Source organism: Calonectris borealis, chromosome 28, assembly GCF_964195595.1.
Source record: "Calonectris borealis chromosome 28, bCalBor7.hap1.2, whole genome shotgun sequence".
Lineage (NCBI taxonomy): Eukaryota > Metazoa > Chordata > Aves > Procellariiformes > Procellariidae > Calonectris > Calonectris borealis.
In genome coordinates, this window is record NC_134339.1 from 4,670,952 (window position 1) to 4,686,135 (window position 15,184).

The following is a 15,184-nucleotide window of genomic DNA, read 5'->3' on the forward strand; positions in this document are numbered from 1 at the left end:
TTCTACACCAACACTACTAAATTCTCTTCCGCTACTAACAGCGGAAACCTGTAACAGTCTCAACACAGACGGACACATCCACGCAACTTCATCGAAAACCACTGAAACATGTCCAGACTTATATTGATTTTAACTCTTTGACTTGAACGCTCAGTGACTTGAGTGATGGCTGCACCTTCCACCTGAATTCCTGACAATAAATCACCTCTCAGCTCCATCACCTACAATTATCATACGAGAACAGCATCTTAAGCTACGTGAACCAAAAGGGACAGAGATGACGTGATGTGACAACAGACACCAGTGCCTCTCCTCTGCTGCACAAACTGGTAACTGCCAGGTCACCTCTGATACCAGGATTTGGGATTTCAAACTACGAAGTATTTCAGAGCAAAGTTTGCGGTATCTGATTGCTGAGAGATTTAGCAGGAGCTTCACAGAAACGGGACAGCAAAATCTTCTGCGCTGCCCAGGAAACAAAGACAGTGCTTGAGAAAGGGCCGACAGCAAGAATCTTAGGAGAACGTAACACAAGTAATTGTTTTGTTTTTCTTGGAACCCAAAGCCAGAAGCAGGAACGGTAAAGTTATAGTGAGAACCTTCTGGCTTACAGTTATGCATTAGACAAGATGCATAAAGAATTTGTATCAAACAACATGAAGCAAGTATTTAAGTATGGTCTGTATCAGTCACAAATAAGAGATGTGGCATATGAGCTTTGTACTTTTAAATATCAGGCAATTACTTCTAGCCTAAACAACAACTTCTAGACCTAACTGATATGCCACATTTATTAGAAATTCAATGATTAACAGAAATTAATCCTTATTATCTTATTCAGTAATGCAAAGGATATTCACAGCGAGTAACAGCACTGAAAAGCTGTGTACCCCGATATGCTCTGCGAAACACACACCTTCAGTAAATGCTCAGAGCAGGTCAAACGGTATTTTGGATACTGCAAAAACGGCCTCAAACACTGCAAAAGCCAGCTTTTAAAATACAATTTCCATATTAGTGGAAAAAAAAGAAGTACAGTGTCCTCTAGAGGGCACAGCAAGCCAGTAAACTCGAGCCATTTAAACTCTGAGGTTGTTTCAAAATTAACAGTGGCACAGGTGAAGTATTTCCAGCTTTTTCCTGTATCTGAAGGCACCAAACTGGCTCAGGTCGCTCTTAGCAGGGAAGTAACTGGGTGGGGCCAAGCTCTAACTGGCTCGGTAAACTTCTCCCGACAGCGGTGAACAGCAGGCGTGCAGGGAACGCACCGAGGTGTTGAGCTCGTCGCTGTGAGCCCTTTTCAGGTGACAGCTGGAGCAGCTCCGTGCAAAGGACCGAGACTCAACTGGAGCCAAGGGCTGGCCGTTCCTCCTCAAACTTTAAGGTTAAATCCCTCCCCAAAAGCATAGATAGTTAAGTTACCTAAAAAGCCGAGAATCACATAAACATGGGGATTTGAGCAGCCAGCGTTTGCAACCTGAACCAGTCTGCTCCTGGAACACAAGGGCTCTTCTCCCAGCTCCACCCTTGAACCAGCCCGCACGGCTGCAGGGAGGGAAGCTGCAAAGAGCTACGGGATCAACGCGTTACAACCCGAACGCATCCACAAATAGGAGGTGATGCGAAGGATTTATTTGGCTACAGAAGATGGCTCTACCATCGGTGACGCTTCGCCCCCTCTCCGAGCAGCGGTGAGAGCAGCCCGGCTGCCGTCGGGCCGTCCTCCACGGAGAGGCTGGCGGAGCCTGGGAGCTGCCAACGGGGCCACGCCGGAGCCGCCGACACCGAGCTCCAGCCAGCTTTTGTCCGGCCGAGGCGGCAGCGGCTGAACCCGCCTCAGATGGCGGCACCGGGGCTCTCCCCTCCCGCACTGAGCGGGGCCACCGCTGGGTCATGTGACACGGCAGGCACGTGACCTGCCACGGCGAAAACCATGGCAACGGCCGGTCCCAGCCGGTGCTGCCCGGCCTTCATTTTGTGAGGTGAGGTCGGGCTCAGGTGCCGGCAGAGAAAATGGAGTGGCCGTGCCCGGGGGTCCCCACCGCCCCCCGGGGTCCCCACCGCCCGCCACGGGCACCCGCGCCAAGGGTCGCTTGGCGTTTTTCAAGATAATAAGTGAGAAATGGGGCGGGGGGGAGGGAAAAAAAAAAAGCCCCAGCTCCACTGGACTGCGCCGTGGAGTTTTATTTCCAGGCCGGACGAGGAAGGCCAGGCTGAAAGACGATGCCTGCCGGCCCCCGGGCTTTCCCGGGATACCACAAGGAGGAAAATCTTCATCCTGAGCTAGTTCAACGGCATGTGCTGGTAACAGAATGACAAGACACCTGCAGCAAAGCGTGATCGACAGAAGTTTGCATTCGTCAGCAATCTGAATACTCTTATCTTTGAAAAAACACGATAACATTTACAAGGAGGGGGAGCACACCTCGCAGCCCGCCAGCCAAGCCTGGGATTGCTCGGCCGGGGAGCCGGGCAGCATGGAGGGAGAGCGGCCGTCCACGCCATGACCGAGCAGCGGCAGCTGCTGCCAACGCTTCTCGTCTGCCCACAGACCACGTCCAGGGCACCAGGAGCTGGCATGGACGTCGGTCTGCCCGGCCAAGGCAAACAGCGTGAGACACACGCACCTTCCCGAGACGGACCAACAGCACCTCCGCCAAGGAGCTACCGCAGCCTGGATCAGGGATCCCCTCTGCTGCGGGGGTACCCCAGTTATCTCCTTGCACTTGGAAGAGAGCAACATCAAAACAAAGTGTCTATGCAAGATACCACTGCTTTGCACAAAAAAAAAAAAAAAAGCTGCCTAAGCCATTTTGTAGGACCACGATATGAAACCTGGAACTAGGAAATAAAACTTGCCCCGAACAGCTCTTCAATAAACCCCATCCTTTACTTGGGCTGTGAAGCAGGAGGAGACAAGACCAGGACCGCCTGTCACTAGCCTGACGGTACTTCATCTAAGGGCTTCCCTGAACCTGCGTGACTTCTCTGTTTTGCAAGATACATTATGATATTCCTGACAGCTACGTTATAAGATGCTGATCTAATAAAAGCTGCATTAGAAACCACTGCATTCAGAGTTTTAAAATCATGTATTTCCACAAAAGCATTAAATAGTCACATCTGTTTAGGACCGTCTACGTACACCAACTTTGAGTCTGTTGACATGCGACCTCACAGAGGAAAACCCTTCTTGAAGGAGGGAGATACGATATATTTTTTTAAGGCAACACATATTGCCCACAGCAACAAAGTCGACTCATATTCAGTATTACAGGATTTATATCCTCAGCAGCGCGACCAACTGCATAGTGGATGAGGTGGCACAAGATTGAACTCCAGAAATGTAGACCAGAACTCTGCAAAACAATCTTCCTTCAAAAAGGAGCTTGCTTTACTCTTTTGTTAGCCTGTGTGTAAAGCAAAAAATTCAAACCAGATGTTTCAAAATAAGAAAGACAATGGAAATATCACCACTTTCAGAGAAATACTGCCACCAGCAGTTAATAATTTGGGATAACTGCCCTGATACTATGACCTTTATCCTCTGAAGCCATCAGGCATATCCTTTAGCTAAATAAAGACATAGTTCTATTATTCTCCCTTCAGCTTTCATAAGTGTCGCTGTCTCAATCATTTGGACTCTACGCTAGAAGATGAAAGCAGGGTTGCTGCCCAGTTACGTACACCCATTTAAGCATTCACAGCAATAAAACACAATTTAACAGAGACCTTGCAGAAAGTTTGTGTAAGGAATCAAAGGCAGACCTCCTAAGTACTCTACGTATGCAGACCTCCACTAAGGACCCTAAGAAAAAGGCCATGCTTCCTCCAATATCCTTTTCTAAAACCTCAGAGCACACGGACAGATGCATCATGCTGTTCAAGAGTCTTCCTTAGTGTCTTGGAGCATCCTGTAGCAATTCAGAGCCCAACAACTATTCCAGAAAAAACCCAAACCAAACAAAAAAGCCACTTTCCCATGGGGACACTGTGTATTTATTTGTTGATTTGAAGGAAAGAAGAGGATCAGGTGGCCCAATCCAGCCTTCGAGGTCTGCTTCCATTTAGCTGGGCCAGAAGAAGATTAATTAAATTTTGTCTTGAAGGTGATACATCCAATACATCCAAGTATCTCAAGGTGGACTCAACTTTTCTAACAGATCCACCTCCCTGCAAGACAGAAGTTTCAATGAAGTACGACCAAGGAAGACAAACACTAGAAAGAGAAAAAGGGGCACCCAGGAACTACTGGCTCTGGTAGAGGGTTTAATTTCAGAGGACTCGCGCTGCAGCTTACAGGGAGCTTCACGACATTAACAAAAGAGCTCCCGTATCGCAACAAGCAGTCTTTGTATTTGTTCATACTGATCCAGAAGCATTACACAAAAATTAAGCTTCCTTTTACAGACCAGATCTTACTCATGCTCTAAAATGCCCTTTCGATCACTCTTCCCCAAAAAAAAAAAAAAAAAAAAAGATAAAAATAAAATCAATGCGATGCTCACTTGGTTGAAGTTACAGAACTACTGACCCGAAACATGAAATCCCTCACTGCAGAGCAAGAGCCCTCTACAGCCCCATCCCGCAGTATCCCAACATATTCTGTCCATCTGCAGGTAACCGAAGGAAGCGCCAGAACTGTTATTCAGACTACAACTTAATCTGCATTAGCAAATATGCAACAGTTTTGCCTCAGTCCATTCAACAATCTCTTGTATACTCTCATCCAAAAATATTTGGCAAGGAAGGAAGACAAACAAGGAAAGAAAAAGCAATGCAGTGGGGATTTTTTTTTTCCCCTGGAGTTGTTATATCTACATGAATCAAAGAAGCTGCAATGGATCTAGTGACTGTGGTGCGAAACTGAAGCAAAACAAACTTCATCCCTTCCTCTGGAAGGAAGCTTTAATCAAACTATGTCTGCATTTAAAATAAAACATTAAAATTCCCCAAGAAACTTTGGCATCAATTTTGTCACAATATCCTTTAGCGCAACACATACCAGGAGGCACGGATACAACGTACGTAAGCTGAAAGGAGATCTGAAGTATGGGTCTGTGCCACATTCCCAGGCTCACTAACGGGAAGAGAGGAGCCTACTGCTCTTCACCGGCGCTGCCGTGAACGCTGATCCCAGTAAATTCCAGTAAAGTGGAGAGTTTGGTCAGCCAGCACAGGCTGCATCCTGATGTGCTTAAGAACATGTTAGAATTTCAGAGTCAAATCCATTCATTTAGGAAGTTTTAAATGTGATTTGGCCAGATTAAAAAAACAAAACAAAAAACCCCAAACCAACCTAAAATCCTTCAAAGCACCACAAATCAGCATCCAAACCCTAACACGAAAATTCAGAGCACAGCCATTAAGCCAACTTTCATACAATTTCAAAACAATTTCTATTAGATATTATTTTTAATTATCCCACGAACCAAAAGGAGAACAGGATTACTCTGAGGTTCCAGAGCAGTGCAACATTTGTCAAGCACAAAAATCATAACCAGCAAGACCTAAAATTAAAGGAACTAAAGAGTTCAGATAGATTATTTGCCTGAGCGCACTAACTACAGGGATGCCTACAACGCTTCAGTCTCATCTTTCCTGGCAGTTTTTATTTAAGTAAACAAGCAGTGGCTTAAGTCAGGCCAGCTCACATTAAGTTCAAGAAGCAAGAGCTTAAAGCTGTGGGTATATGTGATACTTGTGCGTACCACATATCAGGAGACAATACGTGGGTGCAAGCAATTTTTGTGGAAAATAAACCAAACGTATCAAATGCAGACTTTTTGGCTTATCCAGACTTGTATTTCAATTGGAAGGAAAATCCAGACTCTGTAGCTTAATGTGAGAAGATGACACAGTATTGACACAATATATATAGTGGTTTTGGAATGTGGGGGTTTTTTTGTTTGTTGGGGTTTTTTTGTTGTTGTTTTTTGTTTTTTAAAAAAGACCCCAACTGATACAAAATCTGTAGGATTTATCCTGTTTATCAGCCAGCCTTAAACTTTTTGATCAAGCCGTAATTAATACAAACAAGATAGTTAATATGCTAATTTACCACTCTTGGCAAATAGAGAAAATACAGGAAAAACAGCGAGATGTTCAACTGCCTAAAATGCTTTCCAGTTTGCTTTACAGAGGACATGTTCATCCCAAGGTTGCTAACAAGACAAAGCAAGAACTGGGGATAGACAGACCGAAGCCACCTCTTATATTTGTTTTAACAGTATCACCCTCACCATTGCCATCATGCTTGTGTGCTCTGACAAAACTATTTTCTCACTCTCTTTCCCTTTCCTTGTATGACTGAGAAGCTCGCTTTTTAGAATTCTGAAGTAAAACATATTTTGAGGTTATCTATTTGGAGAGTTACTATAATTTTGAGGACTTAAGTTAGCACAGCGCAACAACCAAGCACAACACAGCTGCTTACAGGGTCAAGTAGTATCCTTGCCTGTAACGCTCCCCACCTCTACTTATAAGCAAGGTTTTCCTACGATTGGGCTAACAGTACGCTGCTCCTGAAGGATCCTGACGCTTTTGCTCCAGAAGAGAGAGTAATCTGTCCCCATAGACCTGTCTGAGGACAGCCGTTCCCATCCAGATAGCCAGTTACACGACTCTGTCCAGAAGGATCACTCGTGGGCTCTGCCAAACCTTACTGTGAGTACACCAGAAATCATGAGCTTAACCAGTACTGCCTATGGAACGAGTTCATTTCGTACGGTTCAGGAAACAGTACTAGAAAAAAACACCTGGAAAACGGTCAGAACGTGTACCTTAGACGAAGGGACCTGAATCTGGAGCAGAATAAATGCAACGTGATGCAGCAGGCAGTACAATCCAAGAACGGCTCCAGGAGAAAGCCCCAGCCTCAGCTGGAAGCAACTGATGCTCAATGCAGGGCAAATGTGGTAGGAAACTCATGTATTTAAGGGGAAGGAAAGAACAGAGGGAGATGAAGAACAGAGGAAAGAGAAAGCAGAGCTTGAAAGCACGGTAAGATGTCAGATTCAACCAGGTTTGACAAACGTTCCTTCCCTCCAGCACCCATATTGATGTAAATCGGTGTGTTCACAAGCAAAGGGATTTACGTTGCACTATTTTACCACCCCACTGCAAGCGAGACATGCCTTATCAAGAGGAGAGGACTCTCCTTCCTCCCATTCCTTCTCTGCAGTAGGTCTGCAATAATTACACCCCAGCGCAGCTAGCTCCCAGTGCTGCAAAAGCGCCAGGCAGAGGAGCAAGATTTTGGTTTGGCCTTGTGTGACCTCTCATCAAAGACTTCTACCACTACAGACTTTCTTCTGTTTCTTCTGGCATCAGAAAATGTGCTCAAACCAGATCCCATTTTTAAATTTAACTTCAAGGTTTAGGAAAAAAAAATGTATTAAAAGAAATATATTTTTAAGTTTAACACAGAGATATTGCCAGGTTTGTATTTCAAATCTTGAAAATCAACTGATTTCAGAAAGATAATCCATTCAACCAGCTTTACGTCAGCTAAACTGTGATTATTGCTGGGCCACCTTTTCCAAGGAAAATATTATGTTTTCAGTTCTAAAAGCATTAAGGAAGTTTAAAAGCCAAACACCATACATCACGAAGCATGAATTTTACCCAAGAAGTTTGTAGCAGTTCAGTCATTTTAAGCAATGGCTCTTTTTTCATCTCCTCAACAAATCAGCGCAACAGCTTTAAAGACACAGGTCTTATGAAAGCTGCAAGCTAAATTCCTCTGAAGATCAAAGGTCTGGAAAGGTAAGTCCCACACTTAAAAAACAAAAAAACAACACCCCCTGATGAAATTAAGATCCGCCTTCTCTACCAATGCCAATTGTATTCTTATATATGCAAGGGATCAGCCTCATCCAGAGACAAGCTTCCCCTCTATCACAGGCATCTCCAGACTCAGATTGCATTCGCTTGGAGATATTTGCATCCCGAGGCCGGTCAGCTGCTCCAGGAGCGGAGCCACGCACGGACCAAGGGCACCACCACGACGCAGGAGCAGAGCCCCAGAGCCTGGGAAGTTGCTGCCTTACTTCCAGAAGTTTGCAAAATCATTCAAGCTCATTTTTGTCATTTGAGATGACCCAGGGTTTAATTCCTCTCTATTAAGAACTTAATGCAAATATGCATTACGAAAGGTGTTCCAACTTACAAACAGTATCCAAAGAGCTTATCCAGAGCCTCATGAAAGTCTTAATTATATTTATTAACTTCAGCAGAATTGGGATCAGGCTGCTTCCTTATGCAAGCATATTTTTTGTATGGGGAAGCCTCTTCTCCCTCCTTGCAGAAACTGAATACAACAATATCCTATTACCACCTGAAATAAGAACGCTGTACGGAGAGAGGATGTTCTCTCATCTCACCTAAATAGGTGTTATTGTTCCAGATGCTCTCTGGGAAGTTAAGCGTACAGCCCCTTGTTCATCATTCTGTTTGCACGTCTTGCACAGACCGACACCAACAGAGCAGAAACACTGGCACACATTTCAAGAATATTATAAATTCACAAAGAGCATATGCATGTGGGGGCAAGTACTGCAACAAAAGGGTTAGAATACCTGATTCTAATTTATTCAATTTTTGGTATGAGCAATCTTTTTAGATATTCTTCAAAAAAAGAGCGTGCATACCTGTGTTAATTAGTAGGTAGCGATTATGCCAAAAGACACCTTCCGAGATTTACTCCTAGTCAGCACAATACAACTGCTTGACATGGAAGTCATCCATTACCCCAATTAACTGCTTCTGTGCAAGACACAAGCACCTCCTAAATATCAAATTGAGCAACTTGTATAATTGTCCTTTTGGCAGAAGTTTTATGGAGAAAGCTGAAAACTATTACCTTCCTTCAATCACGCTGATGGAAGAGGTCTTGTTTTACATATACTGAAGCCATATTTGGATAAAGTAATCAAGCTCTTGCAGTCTAAGTTATTTCTCTTAGAAAAGCATCAAAAGTTGGGAAAAGTTTACAGATGAATTGCCATTAAACATCAAAGATACCAATCTTCTCAGTGGCACCCATAAGCACCCCTCCTCCCAGTAATTCCTGCGCAGTTGATAAGGATCTCGTGTTTTCAGTTTCACACCTCAAATCTGCACTCCTGTAATACCCAACATCCAAGCGAACACAAATTTATTACTCCGAGAACTGTTTAAGCCATTTTGCACAGACAGGGAGGTCTCAGTTCTAAACATATTACCGCTCCAACATCAGCTGGTGTCAGAACCAGGAATAAACGAGGATTCTAGACTTCCTGCTCAATATATTGGATCTTACTGCACTATAAAGAAAAAAGCAGGACTTTGAAGGGCCAACATCAGGGCCACAGAATTTTTATCCTGGTACAGCCAGAATCTGGGTTAGAAATATGGTGGAAGACTTGGAATCTGGCTTTAAAGTGATGCTGTAATCTGCATGTCAGAACCACCCGATTCATGTGCGTATCTCATATACAAGTCAAAGGAAAACCTTTACATTTTTGTAATAATAAAATTCTCCAAAATGATAAGGAACTTTGAATTCATGCTTTCAGATGTCAAAATTCAGACACTTTAAGGAGGCTGAACTTTCAAAAAAGTATTAAGAACTTGTCCTACAGAGAATTGCTGCAGACAGGTGCTGTCTTTTCCTAATACTTCTGGTGTCAAAATCCACAAGTTACTTCAAAAAGAAAGTCAGACTTATCCATACATACTGCTCTGTCAGGAATAATCCAAGTTGCAATTAAAACTCCTCTGTTTAGACAATTATAATCCATTACTTTTTCTATATCACAGCTCAATTAAAAAAACCCTAACCACTCTTCCTCACATAAATCTGAATCAGTAGGTCAAAGCGCATCCTCTTTGTAACTTGTACGTTTTTCTACTCAAGACCGTATTTCTTTACTCAGCTGCTCATCAGAGCTGCCACTGCTGTAAAAGCTTGTGGAAGAAAAGTCCGTAAGGAAGTTACACAGAAGTAGCTGTTGAATCTCACATGAAGAGCCAGAGCTGCAACACACATGTAAAATTTTAATTCTCTCTACCTCTGAGATCCAGAGAACTTCATCCTAGTGCCATATGACCACATTTCACTGTGCCGGTATCCCAAACGTTACAGTGCGACTGCAGCATGTAGGTCCTAACTCACCTTTTTGAGGTACTCATGTCCACAGGCTCATCTCCCGTCTGAACCTCCACTTTAATGGTTGCTTTCACCTCTCCACTTTTTAATAATCCTTGCACTTTTCCAGCTCCAGGATCTGTTTTTATTTTCATGTCGCCTTCAGCATTTATATCTGTTCCTAATAGTCCTTTCTCCATTTTTATTTTTTTACTGTCCACATCGTTATGCGTTATCTCACGTTCTAACGCTCGTTTCTGACTTCGTGTCCTGCATGCTTCCTCTGTCATTGTGAGGCTCTGGGGAGAGAGGAGACACAAACGAGTTAAGTACACTGGAAAAAAAAGTAAGTTGGACAAAACACCTTAATTTCAAAACAGGGCAAAGTACAGCGGTTACTGCAAAAGAAGTTCAGAAAGAGCAATAAAAGTTTTGCCAGTATGCTCACTTACCCTATCTTCAAAATACATCTCAGTTGAAGCTATTTAAGCACCCAGCATCACTGTACTTAAACTTTTTATGTTAAGCAAAAACAAACAAACAAAAAAAGGTAAAACAAGAACACACACACAAACCCCGCTAAGCATAAACTAGAATCAACAAGGAGAAAAAAAAAGTCTGCATTAGAGCACAGGAGAATATAAGAATATACAAACCCCCACAACGAAAAAAGTTTGGCTCTTTACCAAAAGGCAGGAAGAATGTATGTATTTGCCTCACATGCAAATAAATGCAATTACAAAATTCTAGATTAGGATCTCCCTGGGACTGCTGCCATGTCTTTCTGAGGACCTAAGCCTGATTGCAAGTTTCGGGAATCAGACACTATGGGGAAAAGGACCACCACACCCTGCGTGAAGAGAGGCTTCCATATTTCTTGACAGCCTGCCGCCAGGCGCTAAGGCACTGCCATTGTAATACTCAAGTTGAGACTTTCTCCCCTCCTGGTGAAGGAGCCAGGCTTTTCCAGGCGGCAGAGGAAGCGCTGGGCTCGGGGGAACCAGGCTTAACTCCTCGCCTGCCGGAGGCGCGGGAAGTTTTGCTCCTGGTGGGCTCTGACATCTCAGCCCGCACTTCGGTACCTGCGGACACCCATCCATCGGACGCGGAGCTGAGTCAGGCTTTGATCCCATGACATCACTGGGCTCCACATGACCCTTCCCAGGATGCAGCCTGCGAGACAAAGCACTTTCCAGAAACCAGTCTGAGCCGGCGGCAGGCAACCCGCAGCGGGGCTAACCCTGCCGCCGGCCGGCACCCCGGAGCATCCCTCCTCCTCCTCCTCAGGCATCCCTCCGGGTGCTCGGGGACACCAGGCACCAAGGGGGTGGCACAGGGTGGGGTGGGGGGAGAGGGAGAGAAATCCCCCCACCCCCAATTTTTTAAATTAATTAATCTATTTATTTATTTATTTTAAGCGTTCCTCCCATCCCAGATTTTTCCCCTCCTCCTTTTAAAATGGATTTCAAGAGTAAGGCCAACACACAATAGTTGGACAAAGTCTTTGAAATGTTTTTAGCAGCGAGAGATTAACATAATTACGCAACATAATTAACCTCTGCTCACCCCCACCACCCCATTATTCAACAATGTCACATAGGCATTATGTGAAATTGCCATTTTGATAGTATAAGCCCCGTGCGAGTGACCACAAGTTTCTCTGCAATGTGTTGAATTTTTTTTTTTTTTTTGGGGGGGGGGGCAGGGGAAAACCCATTAAAATCATAGTCAATACACAAAGTGCTTCCCCTCAGCTGATCTGCATTTACATGTCACCACGCTTGAACTTACAATAACGGAAGAAAGGTGTGTTTTACAGAAAGGCTAAGTTAATTTCAGTATTTATGAAAGTCAGTAAACAGCACACAGCCCAGGCAGACAGCCAGTGGCATGGAGATTTTCGGCGTGGCTCAGCGTACCCCGGCTGACAGGCAGCAGCCTTTTCCAAACGCCGCTCCTGCTCAGACAGCCCTCTGGAAGCACAGCTTTTAACTATAATAGTACCTCGGTTTAAGTATCTCTGCTGACAATACAGCAGCACAACTGCTTCTCCCCCTGAACGAGCGATCAGACAGCCTGACCGGGAATCGCAAACCTTATTCCTATTAACTCGGTGCAAATGCATCGGAACCCAGGGCTAAAACAAAAGACCGGCCAGCTATCGCCCAGCTTACGTATACTGAGACGTGCTATTAATCACAGTGACTTTCTTGAAGCAAGACTGCTTAGTCGGTAGGAAACCTCCTTAAACCCTGATCTGGGTTTATTTTCAGCATCTTCATATTCTCCAAGCTGGCAGGGATGAGAAGCAGCAACTCCAGCAGCCTGTGCTGATCCGAGAGCTACAGCGGCACTTCAGGCACTCAGGCTCCAAACTTTAAGAACATTTTACACGACGCTGTATTTCTACTCCTTCGTTTTCCCCAGTTTGGATTGGGATGGGGAAAGATAGTATCTTGAGCTGTACCTGGGTATTTCATAGCACATCACATGTGCAGAACTCTGCACGCTCACAGTGGAATCTCGCTCACCTGCGTTAACATCACAAGCAATGGGAATGATCTAAATCTCCTACTGGCACTAAGTTTTATTTAAAAAATTAATGCAGTCAAAATCCTAATGTAAAGACAGGTAACTAAGCACCTGTTTTCCAGTAACCAAGACAGCTCATCTGAGAGTGATGGAGAGAGGCAGGCACTAAGCACCCCACTCGGAGCACTTCCAGGGGCAATCCCTGCGTACACAGACTCCTCACAAAGGTCAGACTGAACAGATTAACACCTTGATGAAAATGCACAATTGTACCTTTCCAACAAAACCCTCTCCTATTACATATTCCTGAGGATATCACATCTTGCACTCTGCAATTCCTTCGCGAACTAGCAGCAGCCATTTCTCCTTCTCCATCACCCCCTTATCAGACACTGACAGACTTTACTTGGAAATGGCCTCAGCTTCCCTGCCTGTTCCCTACTCACACAGCTAAAAAGGGACACCTCCGTTTTCCTCCGAGGAACGGTGCTGATGCTACGACAACTTTTCTGCAAATCAAAATTCAGTCCAAGTTTTTGCTAAAAATTCACAGCGTCTTGTCGCAACAACGTAGGCTGGAAAGCAGGAACCGGGGACAGCGATTTCCACAGAGAAGAGTAGCTGTAGCACAACCGAAACAGCGTGTTGTGAAGATCTACGTTACTGGAAAGACCTTGGGATGAGATTGCACTGAGATTTTTACAGCTAAATCTGAAGATTGCAAGTGCAGGCTCAAGGTTTATAAACACTGTAATAGAGAGATCTGGTTGCACAGTTCCCCTACCACAATAGTGATTAAATCACATTTATTGTAGATGAGCCCTAAAACCAAGCTCCCTAAAATAATTTTAACCCTTTTAGGAAGTAGTACCGGAAAACAATTTGCTAACATGGATACACATGCAGAGAGACCTAAAGGAAAATTAATGTGGCACTGAGAGAAGGGGAGGAGAAAAAAGATAAGAATAATCAGAAAGATTTCTTTAAAAAGGCTATTCTGCCTCTCTTTTCAGGAAAACAGATGAAAACTGGTAATGTCAGAGACTTTTATGGAATCACCTGGGTTGACAGGCACCATCTCCTGTGAGTCAGAGGGCAGCAAGAAGCAGGTGTACAGTTTAGGTGAGTTCCTTGCAGGATCTATTTCACGCAGCAGACTACAAAACTCTTCCAAAAACAGCCTAAACTTGAGGTCTCCAGGAAAAAGTTAAAAACAGATGGGTGTCCTGGAAGCTAGATGTTTCAAAACATCCAGGCTGTTTCAAGGATAACATATAACTTCTGAAGCTATTCGCGAAATCCCCACTTCTGCTTCTCCGCTGTTAACAGCAAAAGGAACTGATCAACACGAAGCTTCAGTTCAACTTGACTATACCTTTTATGTGAAAGAAGGAAGAGAAAGTAAGGATTTCACAGTAAATTTTAAGTTTTATGGAAGGTTCTGCTTTTTATTGCAAGGAATGGCATAGCTCGGGGCGGAGCACCCAGGACCTAAGCAGCAAATACTCAGTTGCAAGTGCTATCGCTGTAACAGATTAACTACTGCGATCAATTCAAAAGGCAGTTTAGTATACCGTATAAAATGCAGTAAACTCCTCGGACTGCAGGCCATTACATTGGTCACCCTGAAGCCTTGTCAAAAATTCCTCCATGCAGCTCCACTGCCCTCTGAGCACACTGACAACAGGGAAAACCCAAAACCTCCTGAGTCCACAACCTATTTATGCTAGCCCGGTAAACTTCGTGTATGCTTGTGATGCCACCTGTATGCTTTCCATCAGGAAAAGGGTCAAAAGAGCTCTCTTGCCACCTTCCAAACCCTTCCTCCCTCCAAAGAACAGAGCAGCAAGACCAAGACGACAAACCTGGTTTAACTCAGCCAGTGTCTTTTCCAGCAAGGATGTGTAGGACACTGTGACATACAGCCCATCCCCTTGCAAAGGGCTGGGGATGCTGCAGCAATCACCTGCTTGCTTGCTTTTGCCGCTGCAGGGAAAAGCTACAGAAGAGGAAAAAACTCACAAAGCTCCAGTTTAAGACTTGGGAAATTAATTACTTTATGCTGATTTTTCCAGATGTGCGATCCAGCCCGGAATAAACTCATGCAGCTGCCGAAGCCATGCCCGGCTCACCCGGCTGCTGCCTGACCAGGGCACGAACAGGCAACTGGGCAGCAGCCAGAACAGGTTTGATGCACAAGCACACAGAGAACACCGACATGGTACATGAAGACAAAACCACAATTAAAAAAAAAAAAAAAAAGGCAGGCAGGCACACTTTGCTTGCTGTTTGTAATGTACACTTCCACTTTTCCCCACATCACATTCAGAGTTATCCGTATCGCCTCCTCTCTCCTCTCCTGTTCATGATTTATAACTTCCTCATACAAACTCCAAGTAATTCCTTCACAGAGAAGTAGTTCTGCTTACTTTTCACTGTTTAGCACAACTTGGTAGTTTGAAGTTAAAAGAACTGAAGTTAAAATTACATCCTGATGCTTTGCTAGAGTCATCAGCAGTGCTG

General features: G+C 44.4%; 1 protein-coding gene across 10 annotated transcripts in view; it reads right to left on the reverse strand.

Moving 5' to 3' along the window:
* The window catches only part of GATAD2A (GATA zinc finger domain containing 2A), a 67,209-nt gene that overhangs the window by 14,416 nt on the left and 37,609 nt on the right, over positions 1-15,184 (reverse strand). For 5 of the 10 annotated variants that reach the window (XM_075175597.1, XM_075175602.1, XM_075175594.1 and 2 more), the window contains 2 exons: positions 11,212-11,302; positions 10,157-10,428 (listed from right to left, as the gene is read on the reverse strand). In XM_075175597.1, coding sequence (XP_075031698.1) covers positions 10,157-10,428; positions 11,212-11,302 — 363 coding nt within the window. Of the gene's footprint in view, positions 1-10,156; positions 10,429-10,978; positions 11,187-11,211; positions 11,303-15,184 lie in introns of those variants that run through there. The other 5 variants (XM_075175598.1, XM_075175595.1, XM_075175599.1 and 2 more) reach the window with 2 other exon arrangements.